The 11,521-nt window shown below is 46.0% G+C and overlaps 1 protein-coding gene across 2 annotated transcripts in view; it reads left to right on the top strand.

Moving 5' to 3' along the window:
* The first annotated feature begins 707 nt into the window (after positions 1-707).
* ENOPH1 (enolase-phosphatase 1) overlaps positions 708-11,521 on the top strand; it is a 46,479-nt gene continuing 35,665 nt past the window's right edge. The window contains exon 1 of one of the 2 annotated variants that reach the window (XM_044680739.1): positions 708-1,126. Coding sequence is in view for 1 of the 2 variants with exons in the window: in XM_044680738.1 (XP_044536673.1) it covers positions 1,072-1,155 (84 nt within the window). In the remaining variant the exon portion in view is untranslated. Of the gene's footprint in view, positions 1,156-11,521 lie in introns of both variants that reach the window. The other variant, XM_044680738.1, reaches the window with a different exon arrangement.

Below are 11,521 nucleotides of genomic sequence, written 5' to 3'. Positions count from 1 at the left end.
TCAGCGACGGCAGCAGCGGGGCGAGCTGCCGGGGAGCCCGGGGCCGCCAATGGGAGAGGCTGCGGGGGGCCAGAGCGGAGGGAGGCGAGGGGAACAATGGCGGCGGCACCTGCGAGAGCCGGGGCGGGACCTCCATAACGGCCAGCCCTCCCGAGCGAGGGCACGCTGCACGGGGAGGTGGTAGAGACTCCAATTAAAACAAGCTGCCACGCCGAACCGCCGCGCTCAGCGATTCCGATCCCCGCCTTGGGGCGGGGGCGACCGCGGGTACCTGGATCTGCGCGGTGGCGTCCTATCCAGCCCACTCCCTGCGCGGCGCCGCACCAGCCCCGCCTCTCCTCCTCCCACGGTCCCTGCGCCGCCCGGGGATCAGCTAGGGCCGCTGCGGAAGCCAGGCGGACTGCGCCAGGAGCTGGCTCGCTGCGGCCGGCGCTAGCCGGCGAGCGCGCACGCGTGCTGAGTCCTCCCTCGGGCGAGATGGAACCCGCGGCGCAGGAAGCGTGCGCGCCCAGGAGCGCCTTTCGGCGGTGGCGCTACCCGGTAGTCGCTTCCGCTCCTGTCCCCTCCCCCCCACCCCGGCACGCCAGCGCGGCTAGCTAGTCCCCCCGCCCCCCAGAAAAATGTCCCTAGTCCGGGTTATGGGGGCGAAAGGCCTCACCGAGGCTTTTGGTTTAGGGGGTGTGTGTATGCGGGGAGGGGGTGGCTGCTTGAACTTGAACTAGGGGATGAAAGTGCTAGGCCGGAGGGTTGAGGGAGAATCAGAATGAGGGCGGGGTGGGGGCGGGAAAGTCTCTAGACACGTGCTCCCAGGAAGCTTTCGCAGTCCCCCGACTGAGCCCACCGCGCTAAGTGGCGGCGTGCTCTTTGTTCCCTCCGGATCGGTCTGCAGCAGCCAATCGGCACTCCAGCCTATCGCCGTGGGGGACACGCCTCCTTCGTCCTACCTGATCCTGATTGCCCCGCCCCTGCGCTTCGCGCGCATGCGCGAAGAGCTGTCCCTGCGTTCCTGCTGGGCTCCGGGGATCCTCCCGAGTTCACCGCAGTAGCAGCAGCAGCGGCCGGGTTGGAGTCATGGTGGTACTCTCGGTGCCCCCGGAGGTTTCCGTGATTCTGTTGGATATCGAAGGTACCACTACCCCGATTGCTTTCGTGAAGGTGAGGGGCGGCTGGCAGTGGACAGCGCGGCTGGCATCTAGGAAGCGCCTGAGGTGTACCAAGGCGAGGGGAGGCGGAGTGGTGGGGTTCGGTGCGGGGGTAAAGAGGGCGCAGCATCTAGGAAGCTCCTGCTGTGTACCAGGCGCCCGGAATCGAGGTCACTGTCTTACCCCCCTTCCCGCGTTGAGGTGGTTTCTCCCACTGGATAGCTAACTCTCCGAGGTTAGATATGAGGCCTGGCATAGAGTGGGCGCTTAATAAATGCTTACAGATTCCAATATTTGGGATCTGGGCTAAGTCCTGTAGATGCCCAGAGGAACCCTCCCCCCCCCCCCCCATCCCCTGCTTTCCTCCTGCAGCCCAAGAAAACTGACATATCGTCAACTGACATTCTCTCTTTCCTAAAGAGGTTCCTCTATCTTGTGTGGCTTCCTATTCCTGGTGGCAAAAGGCAGGTCAGCAAGCACGGGTTGAAGGCTTACGGTTTGCCTATCCCCGTTCTGAGCCCGGGGGGGAGGGAGAGGTACAAAGAAAGGGCCAAAACGGGTTCCGCCTTTGAGGAGTCCAGTTTAATTGTGTGTGTGTGTGTGTGTACGGCCAGCACGTGCAAGCCAAATTTAGGCTGGAGAACTTAAAAATGACCAGCGCAGAAGGCTTCTGTAAAGGCAGTTCCAGTTCTGGAGTCTGGAGATGGCCCCAGATGAAGTGGAAGGAGGCTGGAAATATGGAGTCCGAGTCACTGAAGACTGAAATTTAACCATTTGTGGGTGTTGATTTCTCATCCATACCCAGTATATTTTATGCTTTTTTACATGGGTTTAATCCAGGAAGTAATTTTGTTGGAGTAGGCATTACTGGTCCTGTAGTTGGGGGTGCTACATTGGAACCGGAATTGACAGAAGCTCACTACTTGCTGTGTGACTAGGGACAAACCTGGACCCCAAGATTCTCCTCAGGAAGATGGAGGAGTTGCACTAGGTGGCTTTGGAATGTCCTGCTGTAGAGCTATTTGTTAACCCATGATTTATTAAAGGAAGGCGTATTACTGGATTTCATCCTGCAGAAAACCAATGAAGACAAGCATCTGTACCACCCACATTTTGTGTGTTGTGATAGGCAAGGTACAGTTATTTAGCACCTGCTGTATGTAAATCACAGGGCATCTACTAGGTGTCTCAGTGGATAGTATATGGGGCCTGGAGTCATGAAGACAGCTTTCTAAGTTCAAATCTGGCCTCAGACACTTACTAGCTGTGTGACTCTTAACCTTGTTTGCCTCAATTTCCTTATCTGTAAAATGAACTGGAGAAGGAAATGGCAAACCCCTCCCAAGAGTGGACATATCCGAACAACAAATATGCATGACAATGGGGAAAATCTGTTTTCACCCCACCAAGCCTATGTGCCTTGCATATGATACATGTTTGTTGAAATCCATTCTAGAATCATGCAATAGAAGCAAGTTTTTTTGGATTTTTTTATTGATGTTTGGACACAAGATACCACCCATACAACTTGTCATTCCTGAAGAAAGTTAAGCAAAATCAGCACAATTGAGAAAAGTAGTACTTTGCACTCTTCTGGTTTACCTACGATAAAGGTTTGTATTTCAACTTCAGTAGTCTGAGATAACTTATTCCTTTGGGTTGTCCTATGTATAACATCATTATTGAGTATATTCTTTTAGCTGGAAGCAGGTTATTTTTACCAGGTATATTAATGTGTTACTGTCAGAATAAATGTCCAGAAATCCAGGTGAGTGTGAATGGCTGAAGTCTCTAGTTACATTTGAAAGGAGAATAACCTTTCTAGTTTGTAGTTATATTGTAAAATCTGGTAAGAACCTTCCATGATCTGATCCAGCCCTTCATTTTAAAGAGGATTTTCAAAAGCTGCAGTATGTCTTTACAAATGTATGCACTAAGGAGATTTGCCAGGTTATTTTCCTCCTGCTCCCATAGAGGGACCAGGGGTCTGTGGGCTAAATGTTTTATTTTTAGAGACCTGACCTTAACACAAGGATGATAAATTGAATTATCTTTGTTTTAGAAACCAGACAAAGAATAATTTGCTTTCTTTATATTTTTTCAGAATTACTAAGATTCCCAATTTTGTGGATGATCTTTGGGAGTATAGTGAAACCTATGGACCCCTTCTCAAACTATTTTTTTTTTATTTTAAACCCTTAACTTCTGTGTATTGACTTATAGGTGGAAGAGTGGTAAGGGTAGGCAATGGGGGTCAAGTGACTTGCCCAGAGTCACACAGCTGGGAAGTGTCTGAGGCCCGATTTGAACCTAGGACCTCCTGTCTCTAGGCCTGGCTCTCAATCCACTGAGCTACCCAGCTGCCCCCTCAAACTATTTTTAAACAGTTGAAGGAAATGGTAAAATTCTCTTAGTACTGACATTGTCTGTGGCAAGTTCTGGAGCCATCTTCCCCAGCCCCGAGAGGAGTGACAAGGATGGTAGTGATACGGTCGTGGTTGCAATCATCACCCTAATCATTTCAAGCTGTTCTACCCTTCATAAAACTCTGTTCTACAGCTAGACTTGGCCAGAATATTTGAGATCCAGTCCATTCTTTCACACCTGTAATTTCTTCCCATGTAAAAAACTATTACAGTGATGGGCAACCTTTTGAGCTTGGTGTGTCAAAATTTGCCAGAAAAAACTGAGCATAACTCGGGTGGTGTGTCACTTCAAAAAAAAACCATAATTTCGTGATATTTATAGTTTAAATAACAAAAATGTATAATTGTAATATATTTAATAAATGCAATGTATTTAATAAACCAAAATAGGTAAATTAATATAGGTAGAATTGTCATCTATAGTGCACAGAGTATCTACACTACACTACAGCAAATGATTCATCCTTGGCATGCAGCCCCATACTTCTCTGACGGCGTGTCATTGAAAATGGCTATGCATGTCAGTGGTGACATGCGTGTCATAGGTTTGCCATCACTGTTATAAGTGAACATTAGGTTCTTTTGACCTCTAAACTTTTGAGCCTAGAGGTTCGATCCAGGAGCAATGAATAGACACTGCAAAGAAAGTTAAATGTGAGGAGGAAAGTTCTAGTTAGCAGTATCCAGAAGGGTGTCAGGTCTAGTTGGGAAACCAGCACCTTCCTCTTCCTCTCTTCTTGGAGATCATCCAGCAAAGGTTGGATGATTGAATTAGGAATCATCTAGATTGTTCACACACAGGTTATCTTAAAGGTCTTTGGAGCTCTGTGAAAGGTTTGCTGAGGTCCAGTCTAGGATGGGGCTTCTGTCTCCTACTAGGAGGCTACCTACATCATAGGTGCTCTAAGGTACTTGTTTCGTCGGTAGGCAAAGTAGGGAGATGTTACCATCAACTGCTAAGGTCTCTATTAGAACCATTATAACTAGGTAAGGAAAGACATCTCCTTTGGAGATGGAGTTGAAATTTGGCATGATAAGAAAGGTAAAAAGAAACAATGGGATGATGCTTCTGGAACCAACTTTTTTTGTATCAGGGACCCCTCTGATAATCTGTAAGATCTATGAACCCCTTCTTATAATATTTTTAAACAGTTGAAGGACATCCTAAATTTCAGTGAAGGTCATTTTCCTTTTCCTACCCAGGTTTGCAGACCTCCGAGAACTGTCCGCAGACTCTTGGGTTTTGTGATAGGAGCTGTATCTTAAACCTTGCCTCCCTCAAGTTAGGCCTGTTTTTCTTTCAGAGCTATGGAACTCGGGGCAGCTAGTTGGATTGGCAGATATACAGCCAGGCCTGGAATTGGGAGGTCCTAGGTTTAAATTTCAGACACTTCCTATGTCTAGTCACTTGGCCTCATTGCCTGGCCCTTACCACTCTTCTGCCTTGAAATCGATACACAGTATGGAAAGGGAAGTAAGGAAGGGTTTATAAACAAAAAGCTATAGAACTCTTTCTCCAGGGTTGGTGGGGATTGATGGCTTAGGCTTCAGATCTCAGTGCCTGATTGCCTTGAGTCTCAAGACTCCTGTATTAGAAAGATGGCAATGGGTAACAACCTTGCTCAGCCCAGTCTACTTGGGGTTTCCTCAGTGGCAATCCTTGTAGAACTTTTATTGATTTTTATATGACCTGAGAATATTTTTTTCCAAAATTGAACCTAAGTACTAGGGAATGGAGGCAAGCCCAGTTCAGACCAGGGTCTGTGGACCCCACTCCTTACCTTGAGTTGCTCTGCAGTGATAGTATCATTCAGATTTTAAGGAATGGTGAATGGGAAGCCAAATAAATTGATATTTTTAGATATGTTTTCCCCCTTTTTTTTCTGCATCTATCAGCTTTTGACCTCTCTTTGCTTGTCAGTTACTCTTATTACTGCCCAAACCAAAGGGAGAGGGAAAGGGAAGTTCTCTTTTAAGGTTCCTAATGGTTTATTTTATTTTAAAAAATCCTTTACCTTCTGTTTTAGAATTGATACTAAATATTGGCTCCAAGGCAGAAGAGCATTATGGGTGAGACAACTAGGATTAAGTGACTTGCCCAGGATCACACCACTAGAATGTGTGTGAGGTTAGATTTGAATCCATGACCTCCCATCTCCAGAGATAGCTCTGTCCATTGGGCCTTCTATCTGCCCTGTTCCTACTAGTTTAATACTAATCTGAGAATTTTTATTAGTATAGTGCTTTTCCCATTTCAGAGGGCTGGAAAGGACCCTGGAAGCCATCTAGTCCTAATATTCATTTCACATGGGTAGAAGGATTTGAACCCAGGTTTTTTGATTGCCAGCCCACTTCTCTTTTCACCATACTGTGCTGTCTTTCAGTTTCCTTGCTTCATCCTTAAAGCTGGTGAATTCTTTGTGAACAGGCCTTTTGGAGACAAAGTCCCCACTCTGTGAAGAAGTCTTCAAGAGAAAGGCAGATAAGTGCTTTGGCAGATGGGCTGCTGGGGCGTTCTGGTCACAGATAACCTGTGCTGTGGTTTGGGTCCTGAGCCCGGAATCATTACAGGGACAAAAGGGAAACTGAGGCTTAGGGCACTTGGCTGAGGCCACCTAGTCCAGAGATGAGAGTCAAACCCAAGTCTCTGGTTTGGAAGGGGACACTAGTGGGAATGGGCTGTGCCTCCTGTTCATCTCAGTGTTGTTACCCACAGTCTTGCATCCCCAAAGAATTGTTTGGGATTAGTCTGCTTTGAATGAGAGCCCTGTGGACATAAAGATAACAAACCCTGCCCTCCAATGGAGCTCAACCTGTCTGTCATAGGGGAGGATGCCTAGTGCCCTCCTGAGAGCTGTGGCAGAGCTCCATGAGTGCATCTTCCATTGAGAACGCCATGTCTCTAGGGATGTTGGACCATTTGGCGGTGTGCAGAGTCTCCCACTAGGTGGGGTTATGAGGGAGGTGAGGTCATTGACAGTGTGCATCTTCCCAAGGGACTGCTCTCCTAGAAGTTGGCTTGAGCTAAGTGGTGGGGCGTGGTGGTGGGCTTCCCAGGACTCTTGGCTTTGCCTCTATTGGTGGCAATACAGTCCTGGGTTAAGTAGCTCAGACTAGAAATCAGAAAATGTGTATTTTGGGGTTCTGTTTTCCTTGCTCTACGTAGCTTCCCATATTCAGATTTTTTTGAGGAGTGTAGAGCCTTCAATAAACTACTTGCAACTATCTCCATGCAAATTAAAGCTAAAAGACTAACTTACTTCCTGTTCTACAGACTACAGATGATGCCATACTTTGTGAAATTCTGCCTCTCCTTATGAGATGAATTGAGTCATGACCCATGTGCAGAAGCAGCTTTAGGACTCGGATATGTGGTCACCTTCAAACCTCTTAAGAGCTGCTTTGGAAAGTAGGCCCGTGAGTTGGCTGACATAACAGCAAATGACTGCCCCTAGGCTTAGCTCACTCCAGGATTTTATTTCGGGGAAGTTTTTTTGTTAGAACTTTCTAGTACAACTTTGTCCTCCATCAGTCACCCAAGCTGTTTCTTTTTGTCACAGATGTGCCTAAATAGTACCTGTTTTTAGTGGTCCACTTATGTTCAGCATCATTTGATTGTCCATGTGGCAAACCTTTCAAGAAAAAAAAATTATCTGGAGAAACTGGTGTTCAAGAATGCTAGGAATGCCTTGCACCACATCTTGTGGAATTAATTTATTCCATTCCCAGGTGTCCAGATTAGGATATCAAAGCTCTTTCAACCTGGAGTCCTGATGTCTGCCTCCCTGTACAAAGCCTTTGTTTCTGACTGGATCTCCAAGGGAAAAGAGCCTCCAGGTCAGCGTTTCAGTGGCTAAAGCATTCTATCCTCTTGGATGTCTTGATTTTCTTTCTTTTTAAAAAATAAAACCCTCCAAGCCCCTTACCTTTCTCCTTAGAATCAATATTGTCTATTAGTTCAAAGGCAGAAGTGGTAAGGGCTAGAACAGTGATGGGCAAACTAAGGCCCTGTGGGTTAGATGCAGCCTCCTGAAATGTTCTATCCAGCTGTGTGACATTATTCCTAATCTGGCAAATACAATGAGTAGGATATAATACAATGAAACTTCAAAAGAGTTGCCTTAGAAACAGACTGACAGATAAGCATTTCCTTTCCTTTGGCCCCCTTTTTTAAAAGTTTGCCCATCATTGGGCTAGAGTGACTCTAGCCGCTAGCCAGGGGTCGGCAACCTTTTTGGCCGTGAGAGCCATAAACGCCACATTTTTTAAAATGTAATTTCATGAGAGCTGTACAGTGCTCACAGTGCCACTCCTGTAACAGCGCCTGAAAAAAAATTGACTTTATGGCTCCTGCAGAAAGAGCCATATCTGGCCCTCAAAAGAGCCAGATTTGGAGTCAGGCCTAGAGACAGGAGGTCCTAGGTTCAAATCCGGCCTCAGCCACTTCCCAGCTGTGTGACCCTGGGCAAGTCACTTGACCCCCATTGCCCACCCTTACCACTCTTCCACCTATGAGACAATACACCGAAGTTAAGGGTTTAAAAAAAAAATTAAAAAAAAAAAAAGAGGCAGATATGGCTCAAGAGCTATATGTTGCTGACCCCTGGGCTAGACAATGGGGATCAAGTGACTTGTCCAGGGTCACACAGCTAGAAAGTGTCTGTGATCAGATTGGAACCCAGGACCTCCCATCTCTAGGCCTGGTTCTCTATCCACTGAGCTGCCTTTGATTTCAAAAAGATGTTTCATCCCATTCATAAGAGCCTAGTAGTTTTAGTGTCAGGTCAATCCCCATAACTTCCAAAATACATTAGCTACTTTACCAAGCTTGTCTCTTAAGGCTCAGGGAATTCCTGGCCAATTAACTCTGAACTCTGTGTGTGTGGACCTTGAGCCTCTCTCTTATAAGTGACATCCTCCAAGTGCCCTGCCTACCCAACAGCCCAGCTCCTCACACAGAAGGGGCAGCATCTCTATCTTCCAGGCTTTATCTTGCAGAGCCATTATTTCATCTCTGGGCAGATAAAAATCAAATTCTCCCTTTGAGTGATCAAGTTCCTTTCTAGCTACCCTGACCACTAGGTACCTTCTGCTACTTTTCTCTGCTGGACCGGCTAATTCCTGGGCCCCTCCTGCTGTTGGCCTTTTGCTGGGGCTTTCAAAAAAGCAGCTAGCACCAGCTCAGAAAATGAATCCATTGCAGAACCTTTGTCACAAGACCCTCTTTTGTTTTGTTTTTTAAACCGTTATCTTAGAATCAATACTGTCTAAGGCAGAAGAACAGTAAAGGTTAGGCAATGGAGGTTAAAGTAAGTGACTTGCCCAGGGTCACACAGATAGGACGTAGTTGGGTTTTTTTTTTTTAACATTAATATTCATTTTTAACATGGTTACATGATTCATGCTCCTACTTTCCCCTTCACCCCCCGCACTCCTCCCACCCATGGCCGACCCACATTTCCACTGGTTTTAACATGTGTCCTTGATCAAGACCTATTTCCAGATTGTTGATAGTTGCATTGGTGTGGTAGTTTACATTCCAGTTTACATCCCCAATCATGTCCACCTGAACAGTAGTTGGTTTTTTTTAATCTCTTCAATTTTAACTTTTTCATGAATGATTATTTATGCCCTTGTGGAAAATCCATTTTTTCTTTTGAGTCTCCATTGTCAGTTTTTACTGAAGCAGTCTCCTTCCATGAGATCTCTAGATTTACAATCATGCATTATGCTGCTCTGGCATCTTCTCTGGCTTACTTACATCTTCTGTTTTTTGTTCCTGAACTGGGGCTTTGTTCTAGGGCCAGGCTCTGTCCTCTGCTGAGCCCTGCTTGGGTTTGCCTTGGATCCCTGTGCTGACTCCTGAGATTAGATCCCCACTCCATCTTTGAGGTGCAAGGCATTGGATCTTCAGGGCCATTTATAGCATCTCAGGATTGAGGCCCCGGGCTTGGGCTGCCACTGTTGACCTCTGCTTTCTCTGTGGGGATCCTTTTACTCTTGCTGTCTCTGCAGGCTACAAAGTCTAGATCTCCCCCCAACTCTTCTCTATTTCTCCCTCTCCCCCTTTCCTTTTTCTCTATCTCCTCTCTTCCCCTTTTACCTCCCCTTCTTTACCCTTCCCCCTCCCACTCCCTTTCTTCCTCCCCTCCTCTTCTCCCTATCCTTCTTCCTCTCCCCCTTCTCCATCTTCACCTTCCATTTTAGAATCAGTACTATGTATTGGTTCCAAGGCAGAAGAGCAGTAACGGCTAGGCAATGGGTGTTAAATGACTTGTCCAGGGTCACATAGTGTAAGGGGGAAAAAGGTTTTTTTGGGGGAGGGGGAGGTTCAATATATTAAAAGATGGTCACCAGAGGATTGAACTATTATCAATCTTCAATTAAGAATAATCTCAAGCCAAAATGGACTTTTATGGAAATTTATTTACAATTAAGAAGAGAGAGGAAATAAGGAAATAAGAATCTAACCCAGTAGATAATTTACTACGATCCATCCTCTAATCCTCTAAGTAATCCAGATAGATCTAATTAACCCACAGCCGAGAGAGGGCTAGAGGCCCGGAGGTGAATGAAGCAAAACTTCATTCACAAAGTCTATTAAAAGAAGTTTCTTAAGAGAAGTTCAGGAAGATTCAGTCTTTAAACTCACCACGTGGACTTCTAAAGAAGATATTTAAAGTGGTCTCACCAAGGTCTCAGCGTTCCAGCCAGCACTCCTCCACAGACCAGAAGAGCTCCTTCACCAGACACCCTCTTCAACCGAAGACCCTCTCACTCACTCAACTCCCTCTTTTTAAAGGGGTCACTTATGTGTCATTTCCTAGTTTGCGGGTCCAATCACAATAGACGCTTCTCATAGTACAACTAGGGAATGGTCAGCCGATTCTGATTTGTCACCCACTCTAGCACATGTGGGTTACATGGGTTACTGACTTCCCAGAATTTGAAGGCGCTCTTACCTTTGGTGATTAAATCTAAAGATGGGCAGTTAATCTAATTATCTAATTATCACATTAGGAAGTATCTAAGGCCAAATTTGAACCCAGGACCTCCCATCTCTAGAGCTGGCTCTCTATCTATGGAGCCACTTAGCTGTACCTCATTACATTTCTTAATCATTACTCCATAAAGAGCAAATTTTAAGTTTTTTCTCTGGTAGGTTTGTAGATGCTAAGCCTCCTAGAAGGTTTGGGGAGGATCAGGCAGCCATTTTGGGTCTAAGTAATTCTGCATATTTTCTTCAATAAAATGTAATTATTTAAACAAATGAAGCACTTGATAAATTACTTTTATAAGTGAAAATTAATAAATGATAAAGATCAACTTTTATCTAGGTCAGTGCAGGAAACCAAAAATAGTGAATTGTATGCAGATGACTCACTCTTTAGCTTTCTACTTGTTAGTAGGCTTTAAACCCTTAACTTCTGTGTATTGGCTCCTAGGTGGAAGAGTGGTAAGGGTGGGCAATGGGGGTCAAATGACTTGCCCAGGGTCACACAGCTGGGAAGTGGCTGAGGCCGGGTTTGAACCTAGGACCTCCCGTCTCTAGGCCTGACTTTCATTCCACTGAGCTACCCAGCTGCCCCCTTCAACTGCATTTTTTTTTATTTTTTTTTAAAGAGTTGCTTTATTATTATTATTTTTAACCCTTAATTTCTGTGTATTGGCTCGTAGGTGGAAGAGTGGTAAGGGTGGACAATGGGGTCAAGTGACTTGCCCAGGGTCACACAGCTGGGAAGTATCTGAGGCCGGATTTGAACCTAGGACCTCCCGTCTCTAGGCCTGGCTCTCAATCCACTGAGCTACCCAGCTGCCCCCCTTCAACTGCATTTTTAAAACCTCCAAAAAAAAAAGCTCCTGTTCTTTAGGAACTTGCTTGGGGGAAGTCCCAGACTGACCCATCTCCCCAGTTTAGATAAGATTAGTATGCAATCAAGTCTTAGGAGTTTC

The sequence above is a fragment of the Gracilinanus agilis genome, chromosome 6 (genome assembly GCF_016433145.1).
Source record: "Gracilinanus agilis isolate LMUSP501 chromosome 6, AgileGrace, whole genome shotgun sequence".
NCBI lineage: Eukaryota > Metazoa > Chordata > Mammalia > Didelphimorphia > Didelphidae > Gracilinanus > Gracilinanus agilis.
Note: the sequence above shows the minus strand (reverse complement) of the source record. Positions and strands in the feature narration are given on the sequence as shown.